We start from the raw sequence: 18,822 nt of genomic DNA on the forward strand, positions 1-18,822 counted from the left end.
GTATCAATATCTGGATCTATGCAGCGAATTTGCACCAGGTGCTCCAAATCTATTGCCGGTCTGTTCGAGTCGTGCGTGGAGTGCGGAAGAGCCTTCCACCCTGGTTGCGTCAGGGCTTATCTTGTCACTAAGTCTGCCGGTGACTGCTGCAGGGAGCGCTTGTCCAAAATGCCGCTAACGCCTAGGGACACTCAGGCACCTCGATCCAGTGATCTCCGCAGCTCTGCTTCCCCGGGTGTGGGGGCTACTGCTTCACCTGGTACGCATTCGTCGACCACCGATGTGCTGCTGCAATCAATTCTGTCTAAAATCGAAGAATCTGACAAAAAATTCGCAGCCAGGCTGGACGAACTCGACAAAAAGTTTGCTGCTGTATTCGAGAAATCGGACAAAAAAATATCGGCCTTTATCGGTCGCCAAGAGGCCGTGAACGCTGACTTCGCGCGTAAACTTGACCAATTACCAGACATTTTGAAAATCGCGAAGGATCACGGTGAAAGAATAGCGGCTTTGGAGGCTCGGAGCGTCCAACTGGAGAGCGCTCAGCGTGTGGCTTGCGAGTCGTCTGCTGCATCGTCGGTCTCCAGAACGTCGGATATCATTATCTCGGGTATTCCGAGCGAGATTACTGAAGCTTCCGGTGTGATAGCCAGAAGCGTCTTCACAGCGTTGGGTATTCCTCAACTTGTCACCGACGTCCTGGAGACCCGTGATGCGGTGAGGCGTGGGTGTGTCGGTCGGGGCAGACGGAGCGTCGAGCGTTGCTTCGGCTTCGGCTTCTGACGGGCGGGCCGAGGCGACTAATCGTAGGAGATCAGTGATAGTTGCGCTCAAGTCGCGCGAGATTCGGGATCATGTTCTCAAAGTGATGCGTGTTAGACGACGTCTGTTGGTGGGCGATGTTTTTGGGAGTGGTGCCTCGGGCAGCGTATACGTAAACGAGCTGCTCCCGGCCGACACTTACAATTTATTGCGTCGAACGAGGGTGAGAGCAAGGCAATCTTCTTACAGGCATGTGTGGAGCAGGGATGGTAGGATCTTCGTCCGTAAAGACCGTGGTCAGCCTCCTATATTGATTACTTCCGACGCTGATTTCGCGGAGTTTCAGTGACCCGAGGAGGGTGCGTGTCGGGTTCCTGCTGTCTGTGAGAAACAGACGTCTCTACTTCCTCGGAGTCGAAATGTTCAAAGTGGCCAACGGATTGTCTCCCAATTACATTTCCGAAATCTTTACCGTATTCGATCCTTCGGAATCTATTTCTGGGACTCACTTCCTATCGAGGTGGTGTCGGCTACGTCTGTTGCCGCTTTCAAATCCAAACTCCACGATTACCTCTTCTCACTGGAGAGGAGTGCCTATCCCCTGCAGAGCTAGTCGCCGTGTACATTGTAAATAGTAAATAGTATAGATTTTAGCGAGGAAACGTAGCGCGATTCTCCGTTTTCCGATTTTATTTACCGTATATGCTTATCTGTGGCGATTACACTCTGTTCTTCATATTTGCTTTCGTTGTATAATTATTATAATTTTTGTATCTTTTGTATATCTCTTGAGTTGCCTAAAGTTTAAACTAGGGCATAATAAAAATCATTCATTCATTCATTCATTCTCTCAATCGTTACCGTATTAAACAAGCTGGTGGAATTTTTATTAACGGAAGTTGGACACCTCAATCCATTTTGAGTGAAACTTTATCTCGATGCATTTTTCAACGCAAAATATTAGATCTTTCGTCCTGCCTGTGTTAGTGTTAGTGTTTTAACGTTAGACGTACTCTTAATTGTTAAAAATAACATATTATAGCACAGTAAAATAGTACCATTGATATATAAATAGTGCGATTGAGAGGATCGTGTGGAGGGTGATGACGCAGTTTGCCGGGAAGACGCAGATCCGGGGACTCGGAAGTATTTAAAGGAAGAGAAAGAGAGCAATATATCGGGGAAAGGGGGCCCGATATCCGAGCGCGCGAGTCGATCTCGAGAGACCGTATAACGAGCGACACGACGGTAATCGTTTGGTATCGCGCGTCGCCGCCGACACTCGATTCGTCGATTCCCCGAAGAGAAGAGGCTCGTTCTAGTAGACGATCCCGGGGCCTCCTGTCTCCCGCTTGCCAACTGTCCCAGGTGTACGCGGTACCGTGGGCCCAGGACGAAGGAGAGGAGGCCCGGGAGGACTCGAGGCGTGTGGCTGGCGCGTGCTGCTAGTCCTCGATTCCGATTCCCCGCCCTTAAGTTGCTTCCGATCGTTCCCTTGACTGCCGTCGCCACCACCACCGCACCACCACCACCACCACCATCACCCGCCACCGCCGCCACGGTTCGCACCACCGCCGCCGGCACCGTCACGCTTAACGAACACGCGAGGTGAGGCTCTTTCGTGCTTAAAGACACAAAACTCTCGTTATGCCCGTCTGTTTCTCTCATTTTCTCTCTCTCTCTCTTTCGCTCTCGCCTGATCGTCTCGTATCGTGCAGTCTCTACGAAACAAGATACACATATTTCTGAATTAACGTTTCTGCACCTTGGATATTTAGTCCATCTGTGAAAAGCGTGCTTTCTAATTTCCAAAATGCTTGGTCGAATTTGATTTCAGCACCTTTTAAAATCCTGAAATAAAACGTTTAATATGGCAACTTTTAGCTTGATCTTTCATAAATATTTATACTTTTAATGTATTCTGAAGCAAAATATAATGAGTACTTGATATAATGAATATCTTGCTATACTCAATAATAACTTAAAGAAGAGCAGAAATTGTAATAGAAGGAAGGAACGAAATTTATTTTTAACAATTAGAACTTGAATGATTTTATTCCTTACTACACTATTAAGTGAATATTAAAAATAACGTATTATATTGTAATTTATTACACGCTTGTAGAGTTTCTATAATCGTATATATACGTATTAAAACACATACCTACGCACAAAACACTGAAATATAAAAAAAATACAATTTTTATATTTTTTATTGAATATTGAAATATAGTATTGTGAAAGATTTTTAAATTACGTATCGTGCATAATTTTGTACTCTCAGTTGAGTGCATATTGTGTGTATCATTACTCTCGTAAGGGAAACAGATATAAACATAGTATGAACTTATATTTGTAATGTATAATTGTAACACTATTTTGTTTTCTCAATCCGCGCATACATTTCGCGTCTTCTCGGTCTTTTTTACTTTTGAAATGCTAAATATGCTTAATGCTTTCGGCAGGGAGCGATATTAGACGGCCGCGTCCTTGCGTCCTTCGCTAAACGGCACGGCGATCGCTTTCCAATTATATATGGAAATCGCGCAACGAATGCACGTGTATACATATACCTACGGGGTAGGGGCCGGTTTCGCGATATTCGTGCAGAATTTCGGCGGCTGCGATTTTCGTGCAGACGCATCCGATCTCGGGCGCATAGTGCCGCGCCGGTAGATTATTGATTATCGATTTTCGTGGCGTGCGTGCCGACCCCGGGCGATAATTTGATTCGAACAATCGTCTTGGCCGTTGTTAGGAGTCAGTCACGGTACTACGGCGGCGTCGGGATAATTACGAGACGGGATCATGTTTGTCTCACACGTGTTACACATCGCACGCTTGTAGACGGCCGTCGGAGCTCGAAAGTGTTAAGCTGATCGCTGATTTGCATTAATCGCGCGGCGACGAGAGCGTGTCCAGAAACATGTTTGCACGGCCGATCTACATTGTGCTTTTACCTAAACTGTGCTGTACTCTATTCTATACATTGTACTTCGCCGTAGAATGAACTTTTCGTGCTTTCTTTATCATATCCTGCTGTTCCGTTCATTCGATCCCTTCCTAAAAGCCGAGATCTAGATCAAAATTCGTTTCTACACGAGATAGAAGCAGATTTCGTGGACTAAAACGTCCAAGGAAAAAATAACTTTCTACGAATTCTACGCCGGTGAATAAAATTTCCATTTATAAACACATCGGTTTACTAATTAAAGGCAACGAGAAATTCAACACATCGATTACATTTATTTTCCTCTCCGTGGATTCCCATAAAAACAGAAACAAAGTTTCTCGACCGTCTTGTCGTCTTCTTCGTTTTAGGTCTGCCTCGCATAAGTGTGTCTTCGCATCTTCGCCGACGACCTTCGGCGCGATCGGTAGATTCACACATAGCGAACCACGTAGCGTGGAATATACTTATTCCTTTCCCTTCGTCTTCTCCGATGCCGGGCGACAGCGACAGCGAATTCTTCGGGAATCAAGTTTCTCATTACTAATTTTGTAACATTCCCTTTGCGCGCGAGAGAGTCGAATGGCACGCGAGGCAATATATACAATGGCCGCATCGTCGAACGACGCCCGGCCCGGATCATTGTGGCAGAAGAGCGGTCCTTTTGATAGTTCTAAGCTGCGTTAGCATTTCTATGGCGACCGGAATATGCGTCGGACGGTTCGTCGAAAAAATCGCTGCCGCGCCTGCGGCCGGTCATTGTGCGACGCGGCCGACCGACTGGTTAAAACGTTTAGCCCATTTATCCCGTCATTGACGCTAATCAGGAACATTGGCATTGTACCAGGCGAGAGAAACATTTACGTGAGATTTTTCGCGCGCGCAGCGCGTGATCCGGGCAGAGACGTGTAAATCGCGCGGCCACGAATTTGCTCAAAAGGATATATCGTCTCCACGCAAACGAGATTGTTGCAGTATTGGTAACTCCCCTCGATAGCGGTAGACCGTACCGATAAATAACCGATCATCAGCGAATAACCGCTGTATCCTCCTTTATTCTTTCTTTTCTCCCGTGATCGCGTGTATAAAATTATCTTTTCAAGACTGATGATGTTCGAGGCAAAGCAACAGTTTCCCTGAATTCGGACTGATATTCAGGGAAACTATCGTCTCCCAGACTTCGTGATATTTATATATCTTTTGATTTTTTTTATCTAATAAATATTGCAAAGCGTTTTTCTTATAATGGAAAATGAAAATCTTAATTTACACACACGCGTCCGTATCTGATGTGTTACGAAGGGACCCCGACTCGTGGGAAAGATATCCCCCGCCCACAACTTGATCGCGCCCCAATTGAATATTGGCCGAGACTTTTTCCCAAAGCTTGGAAACCAGGGCGTTTCGTCCGATGGCAACGTTAATCTCAAAAACTGGGCATTTTTATGGCTTTTATAACCGACGTGAACCTCCTCTGCGGTATAGGGATTCCGGGATCGCGCGCGGCATCGTATCGGCCCTCGGGTGTTAACGCAGCCAAGGGTTGAAAACCCTTCCGACTAAACGCTATTGCCCGCTTTCGAGTGGGCTCGATCGAGAGATGAACGATCTGGGTCGAAGTTTCTCCCCGGCGGCTAACTTTCCCGTTGCGCAATCGAATCTAATTTGCGCTAATCGAACGGACCTGCTCGTATAGAGATCCGATCGGACCAGTCTTTGGGAAGCCGTTTCAAAATACCGATACAAATTACTATTACCTACAAATTACACGTTTTTCACAATTTTATTTTAATTTTTTATATAAAAGTGAAAAATTAATGAGCGACTCTTCTACAAATTTTAGATTCAGATCTATCTTCCTTTTTTCCTCTAAGAGAGGTAGTTATCTTCGAATCTTTTATATCCTGCGTAATACTAATATCGCGGCCGACGAAGTAATCGCACCCGACGATAAAACGTATATCGTTCGGTTGCATCGTCCGCGGAACCTCGATGCAAAGTTGATTCGATAAACTACAATATATCTTTGTGTGCGGGACCACACAGGTCGGGCTAGCGCGCATTAAACTTGGCATACAGGTTCCGCGGGACAATCAACGGTAACTATATATTCAATTTTTATATTTGAATATTAAGCAGTGGCGCATCCTGTTGTTCGACGACCTGTCTCCCTCCGCTCCGGGACCTCGCGTTCTCACAATCGAAGTGCCGCGCACGCATAAGGTGGATAACGCTTTTCGCTTCTTTCGTGTGTTTTTTTTTCGCTTATTACGATGCCCAGGAATCGCTGAAGGCGGATGGGCCGTATGGTACTTTTGGCACACCTCATTACCGCGCTATTACATTTCTATTACGTCGAGTACCGCTTGCGTGCGACGGGCCAAAATTTATTCCGGCGAATATCCAAGTACTTCAGAAGCTAAATCTATTCGATCATATTAAAGCGATTAAGAAAAGAAATATTCACGACAAGATTTAACTAACAAAGATCTAGAAAGAATTTAAAGATCACGTTTCGCATTATGAATTTAATATAAAATTCTAATAAATTTTGGATCTTATTCGTTATGTTTTAATGATACGTAAACGTTAAAAAGATTTTTCGATTATTTTAAATTTATTCTATTTAGATCTGCAATCGCGATTGATATTTTTTGTATTTCGATGTTTTATTACACAGTTTTAACGGTTTGAACATATGATGCTCGGAAAAGTCTGAGCGCGTTCGCGCTCGATCACAGCGGAAAATTCGTCGGAAAACCGAGAGGATTATCCACCGTCGTAATTATCAGCGACGTATAGCAGTCAGGTAACCCGTTCATTTTTAAACTATGATAAACTAGCGCTCGCCTACGGGCCAGGAATTTTGACTCTATGATTTATGCTAATGCGACGGACCTACCCCAAAGCAGCCTCCACTAAACGCTCTATTAGGCTTAAGTTAATTACGACTACCTTCCTGCGGCGGGGCCGGCCCGACGCCGATCGTTACCATATTACAATACATATATTACGCCCGATTAACGACGCCAGCGTGCGCGCGGGCGCGTTTCATGAATGTTAAAAAACGTAAGGGTGGTCGGTGGTGATTGCGCAAGTGGCCCTGCTTTCTCCCCGGCTTCTATATCATTCGGTAGGACGGTATACCATTTTCCTTTATTGCACCCTTTGTCTCCCCATTGTCCTTCCTCCGTCGGCGCACGTGAGTTTCCTTTAATCATGCGTGTCTAATATATGATTATTAGCGAAGAGGATCTCTTATCATGAACATTTACCGTGCCATTTACATATGACATGTGAATAGTTTTATACCTCCAAACTTAATAGTAATTGCTTCCAAATCATCTTATTATTAATCATTTCTTTATCATCAATGTCAATTTTAACAAACATACAAATAAACTTCTTTTGATTCGGTTTGTGAAGACTTTTGTAGGCAGATGACTCGCATAGTCTCATGATTTTTCCACGATAATTACTTGAAATAAACATACACGTAATAAATCCAATTACTATTAGGTTTGTATCAAGCTGACAAATTTTTGGGATTGTGGAAATTGTATGAGAACCTACAATGGCTGTATTATTTATGTATCACGACGAGAGAGAGAGAAAGAGAGAGCGACGTTATTAGAAACGACGGACCGCGCATCCCTAAACGTATTTTGGGCGGCCGAAAAAGCGGCGACCACCGAGAGGAGGATCTCGGACAGCGGATCTACGTTCTCTTCCGGATACGACGGACGATTATCGACAATAACTTCATTTTACCCCGGGAACGATTTCCCGGTGGTTTTTGGTGCGTCTGATCGCGCCGCGACCGAGACGCGCCGCCTAGTTATTTGGCGCGCGTCTCGATATGCCATTTCGTCCGACGTAATCGCTAATTGACCCCCAGATTTCAGGGAAGGACACAAAGTCGCAAACGAGAAGCGGAGACCCACCCCCGTCGCGGTGGCATCGTTACGCTTCTACGTCGCGGTTGACCACCGAAAGCGTATAAGCTATAGCCGCTATAGCTGTCGTCAGCTATGGAATACCGATCGCTCGGGGAACCGTCTTTATGATTTCGACGAACGCGCGTCCACTATCGGTGATCGTAAAGTCGCTCTATTTCTTTGCAGGCGATGTATTGTGAACCAGAAAAAAAATGTAGGGAGATCCCACATTGATATTCTGATACGATTTAATTTTCAATTATTTGGTAATGCGACGGAGAATAAGGAAATCTTTATTCGCAAATAGCAGATCGAGTAGGGGAGGGGCTTCAAAAGGTTCACGTGTCTAAAATAACGAGCACGATCTGAAGCTGAATGAAATTATGGAGACGTCAATGAGCACCCGATTCAACAGGCGATCGTGCAGCATACACGTATTACGATCCTTAGAAACGTCGATTGGATCGATTGGTGTTTCGAGACGAAGAAATCACCGCGGGCCAATCGCTCGTCTCGTTTCGAGCCTTCGTTACGGCGACGAGGGCCTCGTTTGGGAAATGTTTCACGCGCTCGGCAGAATGGAGGAGCGCACGTCATGCTTAGGAATCACCGGGCAACAACACAACGAAACGAAACACGGCGGCCGCGGCGGCGTAGCAGCACAGCACACTCTCCCTTAAGGACAAAATGAGGAATCTGAAAAAGCGGAACCGTATAATGCGGTAATTGTATTCCCGGAATCAGCGCGGCACGCACTCTCCTAACAAGCCTAGAGGACTCGTGTTCGTCCTGTCTGGCTGGCTGTAGACACGAGAGGAGCAGGGCCGAGAGGAGTATCCTGCCACGCATCAGCAGTAGCTCACCTAGTAATTAAAAAAAAGAAGACGGCGAATGCTGGCGACAAATTATTTATATATCTACATTGTGCCATTTTTTATCGTGGGGAAGAATTTTTATATAATTATAATTTTCTTAATAATGATTTATTATGGAGACAATTAATAAAAGTAATTATTATGTTAAAATCTGTGCGACGCATTGATATTTTTAAATAATAATATATTATAATTGATAGAGTTGCAATATTTTTTAAAAGCTATTGCTATCATTTTCGACGATTTTTTGAACATCTTAGACGGATACAAAAAATGAATGGCTATTAATACAAAAGTTTTATTTCCGAAAAAAACGTGCCGAGTACAACGTGTATCCTTAAGTTACGTTTAGCTTTTTAACATTCTCCCCCCGGTGTGCTCTAGAAATTTTAAGGAATGCCTAAAATCAGAAGTTTGTGGGCGAGAAGTTGCAAGTTGCGAAGGACGGGCAATCCGTTCTCGGAAGGTAGCAATAATGATTTTGGGTTAATTGCTCGCTTTTCGATCTAATGGAGAACATATCTATCAGCACGCTGGATTCAATGAATTATTGATGAAACGACGTACCTGACGTGGTCGTGGCGAAGAGGAGGGGAAGCTGGTCAGTCGACAGCGGCAGGGCGATCGTTGTAAGGACGAGGGTGGAATAAACGGCGTCTCTCTCCAAATATATTTCGTCCAGTCCGCGAAAGCTCACGTCTCTATCTCTGAATGCATATTCATCGGACTGGGCCCCGATGAGGCACAGGATAGACGCACACAAAACGCGCGCGAGGGATGGGAAATCTTCGTGGAGGGCCGGCGCGGCGGAGGGACCGCCGTCATACGGCGCTCTCATAAATTACCGCTAGTTGCCGAGTAACATGTTATTTGCCACCGAGCTCCACAAATGAGTTCACTTTGTATTTAATTACTCGACTCACGCCCAGGGCGTATCCCGATGGCGGATCCACCCTGCGCCGCCAACGGCGGGCCGCCTCTCGCGCGCAGTTTCTCTTCTTCGCTTCTTTCTTCTTCGCCGCGCCCGCAACGATTCGTGCAATCCTCATCTCGGACACCGCGTTACTTAATTTTACGCTTGTTATCAAAGGGGCATGTCTTTCTCTCAAAAGCGCTTTACTTATGAAGCGAATTGTCTGAGTGTCCTTCCACTTTTTATATCTTCAGCAATATGCAAACAATTTTGACCGATAATTCGTTAGATTTATTATCCTTAAATATATATCTTTTTTGTATCTATATGTATATTTTTCCACGTTAATAAGGATTGTTATATATCTTTGAACACAGTTATTTCAAATTGCGTAAAAGTATCTTTCGTGGTGTCTCATAGTTTTGCATTCTCAGCTTACATTTGTTATACAAATTATGAGAATCGAATTATGAGCCGTGTAATTTCGGTTCTTCTGGAAAGCAGTTTCTTGATAAATGCGTTATCTCGTCCGGTTCCGATTGCGTCGGCGAGTTTCTGGCAAGTCGAGGAGTCCAGACACGCAGCGGAATGAGTGGGTTGAGCGCGCAACTCCGACGTCACGGGCAGGTAGATACAAAGGTAAAAGGTGGAGGTATACGTATATATATGTATAGGTGGATTAGGGCAAGGGCAGAGAGGCAGGTAGGCCAGACTTACGCTTCGCCGTCCTAATTATTGGTTCCGCCACAATTCCATCCGTGGAACGAGATGATAATAGATGAAAGCGATCAATTTTTAAATTGCGCCTGATGAACGGAAAAAAAAGCGAGAATATCTCGCGCGGGATATTGGAAACTGTAAGGAGGACGCGATGCAAGAAAAATCTCGAACCACCTGGGGCCGATATAAGCTGTATATCCGCGAGAAAAAAAGTGTTTTAATGTAAGAACCTAAAGGACATTATATCTTAAAGTCATCTAGTGACTTGAGACACCTATTGTATCATTGATAATGTATGATAATTTGTGATTTTTTTTAAAATATGGTATAATATAAAACATGCATTACATATTTCATTATACAAAACGCTTGTTTTATAAATATCTTCCTATTTGATAAACTAACAGAAAAATTCTAAAAATTGTAATTCTTAAAATGTCAAGTTTGAAGGCTTTTAACGTGAAAATCTAAATTCACGAATATCCAAAAGTATTAGGAAAGTAAGGAAAGTATAATAAGCAAAGAGATTGCAATATCTAAAATTCCAGAATTGAAAAAGTTGAATTACGAAAATCAAGAATTTCTTCTTTCTTTACATTTTCCATTTGTTCCTTCTATCTCACAAGTCTGCATTTTTTTTTTTTTTTAAGGGAACCTCGCCATATCTCGAAACACGCGAGACGAAATCGCGCGTCGAGCCGCGGAGACGCGCGCGTTCGCATTTTGCACGCGCGTCCCCGCCGAAAAGATACGGAAGGTTTTTAAGGAGAGGATTATCGTTCCGACTACTTAGGAAGAATTTTCGGGCGGCTGTGAGGCGATCTCCGAAATCCAAGACGGCTGCGCGCGCTCGGAATGGGGAATGACAGAGATCGGGTTGCCACGGACCACCGTGTCGCGGTCGCCGCAAACCTTATCCTACCTGTTTTCGCTAATTGAGCGAGTAAAGATGTAACTGGACCTTACGCCCTTAAAGTATTTGCACCCTTTTGTGCAGACGCGATCCGTTTTTATCTCGGGGAAACCTGGGGTCTGTCGATCTCTCCCGGTTCACGTAGCGCTCGAACAGAGTTGTTGCATTCCGGAAAATGTCTAAATGATCTGTCTTCAGATCATATTTAGCAGATTAAGCGTTTTTGATTACAAATCGCTTCAACAAACATTCAAGAAACCTATACCGAGTTTTTACGAGACGAAACGTTCCGGAGGCAAACCGATTCTCTTCGCACTGAATTTTCGCTAAACTTATCTAATCTTCCAACAAAAATATTGGAAAAACTCGCTTTTATGGCATCCCTTGCATTCTAGTAAATTACATTACTGACCATAGTTATATAAAATTCGCAAGGTGATCCAATTGCGATACTTAATACAATATTTTCCACCTGCCGCACGAGTGTCCGTTGTGTATCTGACCACAAGGTGCATATTCTCCCTTGCGCACATGTTAAGAGCAATTTTCCGGTGTCGCGCTTGAAGTGGCGCAAGAACATATCTACCGTAGAATGAGGAAGTGCCTTGACAGCAAGCATTTTATTACGAAGAGGGTGCCCTTCATCATTATTTCGTTTAATCGTGTGTTCGTATATGTACATCGCGAAGAGCTCGCGAAAATTTCATCACGCGTAACATAAGATGAAACTTCAGCAAGTCAATCCGACTGCAACCGAGCTTAACTCGCATTTTCGAGAATGCTTGACCGCGATTCATTCACTCGCTACTCAAGTTCCTCTGCTTACATCTTTTTGTGCGCTATGACTTTAATGGCTACGCGGGGCTCCATGTGCGAGGAGATCGTGCGTGTACGACGGAGGCGCCGGGCCACCTGTTGCGGCCCCCGCTCGCGTACCCCGAGTCCGGGGCCCTGGTACCAATCGTAAAGTGGGGAACCGAGCTCGGCCACGATTGGTGGCCCGGCACGTGCTACGCGAGGGTGCCTCGCTCCGCGAACGCATAAATATCCCGACGCCGGTCCACCCGGCTTCAGAATCACCCCGTGGCTCGACTCGACGTATCGATCGACGCGCGAGAAAGTCTATCCTCTAACCGTTGACAATCTTAGTATCATCGTACCCTTCGACAAATCGTTCGTCTCAATTTGCGATTCCGATAAGAGGAGCGAGGCCGCGGAACAAGAGGGGAGACGGATTCTTCGTTCTCCACCCGTTCTCCGTTTCAACGAAGTGCGAAGTTTCAGTGAAAGGATCTTTCCGAGCGGCGGAAGAAAAGAACGGCGCGGGATCCTTCGCTCTTCACGTGGAGTAGTCGCGCGAGCGCGCGCGCGCGCGTGCATTGTTCCAACGCGTAAATCCTGCTATGGAACTGCAGGAGATGTTCCGTTACGGATACATGTTTCCGCCGCGCGAAGACGAGCCGTTTGTGCCTAGCTGCGCGTACCTGGACCTGCCGAGTTACGCGAAGACGACGGGCAAGACCGTTGGCCTGCCGCCCGTCAGCACCCTCGCCGTACCGCAGAGCCTCGTCTACGACAGCAATAACTGCAGCGACGGCTGGCACACCCCGAGCCCCACCGCCAGTCTACGCTCCGTCAGTCCCGCCACTACGTTGTCGATCTCGTCGGAACCGGAAACGGTCAGGAGCGCGCCGACGTATCGGCTGCTGGGCTCGACCATCAAGGATAAGAGAAACGCGACGACAAAGCGGGGATCGTCGACGACATTGGGCTTGAGCGACATCGGGAACAAGCGGCTGCGCGTCGACGCGATGGACCATCTCGTGGCCGAGGAGATGATCAATCTGGACGGCGAGCGCGAGGACGTCGAGGAGACGATCAACCTGGACGTCGATAAAACGCGATCCTGCCACGGCAGCGTCATCAGCAACTCCAGCAGCGGCCTGTCCGACCGGACGTTGGACGGCGATAGCGAGGAGGACGCGGACGAGGTCAGCGACGGTGGCGGTGCGGATCATCCGGAGAACGCGCACATCACTTCCGGCGGACGTGACCCACGCAGGCGGGGCAAGTACGTCAACTCGACCATCGTGAGGAAACGCCGGCTGGCCGCGAACGCGCGCGAGAGAAGACGGATGCAGAATCTGAACAAGGCGTTCGACAGGCTGCGCACTTACCTGCCGTCCCTGGGCAACGATAGACAGTTATCGAAATACGAGACCCTGCAGATGGCTCAATCTTATATCACCGCGCTTTACGACCTGCTGCAGTGAGCAAGAGGAAGAGGAAGAGGAGGGAGTGCGTTTGTTCGCCACGATACCGCGGGAAACCAATAAGTTTCTCTAAACTTGGCGAAGAGAAGCCGATCGAACGATACGTGATTCGCGAGTTCGTTCTCTCGACATTATTTAATCTGCCGCGATCGAAGCTAAGCCAATTGCTATAATGTAAGCGCTACGTGAAAACTGTATCAGAAAGATAGAAAGTAGTAGATTGACTATGCGTAATATAGAGATTTGCAGAACGATCATTCTCTAATGCAGTTAATATTATCGCATCTGAGACACGTGCCTTTAAATTAAAAAATTGTTCGTACATAATTGACAAATTGAATGAACAGTTATCTTGACTTGTATCTATCGCTTTGAAATCATGTTTGATAATATGTCAATATTTTCAACATTTTCAAAATTTTTGAAATTCCTGAAGCTATTTCATATTCATAGCAATTGCACAAAATACTGGAAAATGTGATAATAACAGATAACAGCGATCTCATACAGAATATTAACGATACGTATGTAAATAAACCTGTAAATTTTGTATCATAGTCCCTTAAGTTAATTAGCGTTAAGTGCTGTATCATATCGCCCGCTGAACTGTGTATACTATAATTTATTTTTAATACAGCATGTAGCTATACTTCTTGCGAGACTGAAAACGCGATGTATTTTTACAAAATAAAACTATATTCTACAGTAACTTTTCTACAATAATTTTACACAGAAAAAAAAGAAATGTCAAATCAAGACTTATATGTACTCATATACGCGCAACAATCTATAATCTTGAAATGATTATTATATTGCGTTAAACGTAGAAAACTTGCTTGAATGAAATTTATATTTTAACCAAGAAAAAAGATTAAAATAAAAAGTAAATTAAAATTCTAGAAGATTATAGATTGTTTTACGTATATACGAGTATATAAGTTTTGAGATTTGACACTTCTTTATTTTCCGCATACATACCTCGACCTTAAAATATCTACGATTGCGCGACATCGTATCACATATAATGTCTGAAATTATTTCGATTGCAGATCTAACTTCCCATATTGTTTCTCGTACTTTCAATTTCGCGCGATCCGTTATCGTCATCATCTTTCGCATTTCTCTTCGTCGCATTTGTCCCCGTCGACGTCGACGTCGATCGTCGATCCACTTTTCGTGCACGTCCACGCAACTCCTCGGAGCAAGAATTCGCCAGCGCGTCGGGGTCGATGGATGGATGAGTATCCGTCGAAGAAGCAAAAGAGATGGGCAGCACCCACCATCGGTGGTCCGGTCGTTATATGAAACCCGCGCGACGCGTCGGTGCCTGGTTTCATCGCAATTTGAGAACCTGCAGACTTCTTCCTTCGGCAATGACTCCTTCCTTCCCTCTCTTCCTTCTCGCGCGTCCTGCGTGTGCACCTTACACATTCTCAGCCTATCCTTCCTTCAGCGGATGAAGCTTTTAAATTTTGCTTAGTGAAATTTAAAAAATAATGAACGACCATTATTCTCGTCTGCGACGAGAAAATATATGCTTTTGAGAAATCGTTTTTTTTTATGCTACATGTAAAAAATATAGACAATGATTTGGTACAGTGACAATTCTAATATCTTGTCAGAAAACTCGCAAGAGACTATATATTTTCTCCTTAATCAAATATCGACGTAGCTTCGCGCATGAAGTTAGGATTTTTCTAAACATTTAATTCCTCGGAGAATCTCTTGGATTTATTTAGGAGTTAAGCTAATATACTAGTAATTTATTATTCATCGTTTGTCATCAAGCTATGTACTATACCTTATCGACTATAACAGTCAATACACTGAGAAAAAAAATTGTTGATCCCAAGAAATATATTTAGTCCGATACGTTCAACTAAACATTTTAGTTAGTTAACTAAATATTAGTTGTTTCAACAATTTATTAACTAAAATGTTTAGTTGAACGTATCGGACTAAATATTTTTTGGGATTGACAAATTTTTTTTCTCAGTGTACTAATACATATAAGAACATTAGGACTTTGTGCAACTGAAGCAATTCGCTTCCTTAAACAATTAAGAAAGTGGATAGCTTCAGTTTCATAAAGTTCGGCTTCCAAGTTTCGCGTGTGAAAACATGTAAGCGTGAACTTCCGTAAACGCTAGATAAATATGAAATTCTTCGGGATACCGATAAACGAAGAGATGCGGCGTCTAAGTCAACACTGTTGGAGAATCGTAAACCGACCAGTGTTCCAGTGACAATAGAAGTGCCTCCGTCCTTTTCGTATTTAACGCTATTTGGGCGATAGAGCAAACTTCCGTGCGCAAACCGACAGACTCACGAGCATCCCTTTCAGCCAAAAACGGCGAGAAAGGTAAATCCCAAGTGCTAACTTGTACTGCAACATCCCTTTTCCCGAAGAAGCGCGTTTTGCCAATTGCTTTATTACATTGCCGATAATAAAAAAAATTTTCCCCCATTTTTCACATATTCATTGTAACTAAGCTAACAAGCTTAATTACAATTCCGCTGTAACAGAAATTATTATACCTGAATATACATATGAAAATTATTACATTATAAATACATATAAGATCTTTTTTTAAAATTCCACAAATTTGGGAACTGAAATTATTAACACGTTCGATGTGAGATCCTAAGATCTAACTCTCTAATAGCGCGTTCACAAGTTTTCTCCCTGTGCGTTACGAAACATATTAATTAAAATATTCAGGAAGCTAATTATACTTCAGCATGCGTTTTATGTGCGTCTCGCGCTTCGTCGCGTGGCATTTAACTTTTTTCTCCCCCGCCGCGGTCTCCGTCGCGATAAGATCAAACTACCGTAAGTGGTCATTGCGAAGCACCGATTCACGGTCGCATCTAACCGTGAGGATCTCCACGATGGAAGAGAAGAAGGAGGAATACGAGGGACCCAGGGACCGTCGTGGGAGCGAAGAAGAGAGGTGGAGACAGGCGATGGGACAGGCCCTTTTGGACGAGAGAACGTAAATATTCCCCGAGGCGATTAATTCTGCGGAGTCGACTACCACCTCCGCTCTGTCAAGTAGGCTCTGTTTTCTGACAAAGGGGGAGTCCGGCTGCGGCCAGCGGTCAGCGCAATGGCTACTTTCGCGATCGGGCGGGAAGGGGAGGTGGATAAAGGGACAAACCGCCGCCGCGTCGTTGTCCGATCTTGGAGATTGCTTTATTTGAGAGACGGTCTAACGCGCGCGCCGAATACGCAGCCGAATATCTGCGGTCCTCGGGATCGGGATCGGGACCGGGACGGGGGATTAAGCGTCGGGATAGCGCAATCTCGCGACCGGATCGAGCGATAACCACGATCGGCCGGTCGAAATTTGTCGAATGCCGGCCGCGCATTCGGTAGCCCCCGCGCCGGTGTCTCCGCAGCACCTGTGTCTCCTCCTGGGCCCCTCTTCTTCGTGGGCACAGCCGGACAGACTGAATAATAATTTATGGATGAGATATCTAAGTGACTGGAATTAGGGATTGCGACGAAATATGCGGCGGAAATGCGCGTTTAGTTGATAGGAGTGTTCTTTAAACCACGTTGGCATCTTAGTGTAGACTTCGGAAAGGAGATTCTAAGCTTTTTTATCTTCTCAGAAAGTTAAAGAGAAAATTTCTATTCATTACAGCTCTAACATGATGATTTGAAAGCTGTACTATAAGAAACATAACGCAGCTTTAATTTGACATTTGTAGAATTTAATTCTGATATCTTCAATTACCAAACGCAATAAAAAATAGATTCTGTTAAACGTTACGTATACCAATCGCAAGATTTACATACATATTCTATATAACATATTCTAAACATTTCTATAATATTTATTGCATTTTTATGAAAGAATATATTTCTATAATATATTCTTACATACACACACAAAGTATATTTTAAATAAACAACACTTAAAAATAAAGCTAACGACCCTTCTAATAATTTAAAACGTATCCCGACTTTGAAGAATCGGACAATCGTTCGCTAAAAACATTTTCGCGTTTTTAATCGATCTCGTTGGAATTGAGAGGCATCGAGACACGTGGCGGAATGAGACTCGGCCACGTGGGAGAAGATAAACAGCGTATACGTCTACTCGTGCACCCGTCGCACAGCGGAATTACTCGGAGTGCCGACCGCGGTGGACATAAATCAATCGCTCCTCGCCGACGACGTTTCGCTGTCATTCGCTCGCACGACCAAGTCGCGACCAACGTACGCCTCCTGCCCGCTCGTTCAAGCTCGAGTCTGCTGTATAATACATTCAATGAACTCGCTCGAGCTTGTTCGCAGGGAAAATGTTTTCATTTTGCAAGGCAGAGATGAAGAAATGAATAAATGTACGGAGTGACTCTCAATCGCGGGCGCAGAAGTCCGTCGACGAACAATCGACAAATGCAATAGATAATTTCTGCTCCCTTTCAATAGGGGTATCACTTAGAAAAGCTCTAAAATCGTCGCACAGTCCCGGCCGGGTGGTCCGACGGAAGTCGATCGCGCGTATTATTTAAGAAAGAAAGGGAAGAGGGGATCCCCCCCCCCAGGAGAGAAATTTCCTTTTCGTACGAGAGATCGTACGAAATCACATCGCGATCCCACGATGCGGTATCTCTTACAACGTGCCCGCTCGTGCGTGATCCCGCGAACGCTTCCGGATTATAGACGCAGGTAGACGGACAGCTCGATCCTGGAGAAGGCAACGAGCAACACGACCGCCCATTGTGCCCCGCGTCGACGATCCCGCGTTCGCGCGTCTCAAATCGTAAATCGACGGAGGATCCTGTACCTGCGGTCGTTTTTCCCAACGCGTTATTTCACAGACCGGCGCGTACTCGACCCCACCCTCTAGAAGATACAATATCTCGTAATCTTTTCAAAGTCCTCAATCCTCGATTATCTCTAAGTATCGAAGGCTGCACGAGATGTGGGTATAAAATACCGTTCTATTATTTCCAAAGAAGTATTTATGTGACAAAATATCTTTCCTTTAGTAACTCTTTTCGATATTATTGAAATTTATAATATAACAAATTTATTTATTTATTTCGCTTTATATAAATTCCTTTCACGCTGTCGTTCAAACAAAAATAAATTTATATCGTCACGAACAGCAACAAATGCTTTCCTTGCGATGCTCACGGAAGAAAATTGAGCGTGTTTCGTTCACGATACATACGTATATATGTATAGAAGAAAATTTAAACTCAGCAGAACGTAAATGCGAGTTTGCATCCCCGGTATCCCAAGGGATGTCGACTCGTCGGAGATCAACATCCTTCCCATGGCACTCCTGTCGTCGTTATACGCTTTGTACAATACGCGCGTACTGAAAACGAGTCGCTGACGCCAGTCAACGGTTTGTTTGCACGATCGTTTGGAGGCCAAATGAGATCCGCTTAATGCGATCGAGCGAACGGTTCGACGGCTCGATCCTCTCCCGGTTCCACGTGGTAAGGGCTTCCGCC

At 44.8% G+C, this 18,822-nt stretch overlaps 1 protein-coding gene across 1 annotated transcript; it reads left to right on the forward strand.

Annotated features, from left to right (window-relative positions):
• The first annotated feature begins 1,614 nt into the window (after positions 1-1,614).
• Ato (atonal) lies at positions 1,615-18,752 on the forward strand. The gene has a single exon (XM_077402054.1). It carries the CDS (start codon positions 12,475-12,477, stop codon positions 13,342-13,344), a length of 870 nt encoding a protein of 289 aa, XP_077258180.1. The 5' UTR covers positions 1,615-12,474; the 3' UTR covers positions 13,345-18,752.
• The last annotated feature ends 70 nt before the right edge of the window (positions 18,753-18,822 follow it).

The sequence above is a fragment of the Temnothorax americanus genome, unplaced genomic scaffold, assembly GCF_048541705.1.
Source record: "Temnothorax americanus isolate GAGA-0224 unplaced genomic scaffold, ASM4854170v1 Scaffold15, whole genome shotgun sequence".
NCBI lineage: Eukaryota > Metazoa > Arthropoda > Insecta > Hymenoptera > Formicidae > Temnothorax > Temnothorax americanus.

What these genes read in the sequence shown, in the direction of transcription:
- Ato (XM_077402054.1), top strand. Translation starts at nt 12,475, where the DNA reads ATGGAACTGCAGGAGATGTTCCGTTACGGATACATGTTTCCGCCGCGC.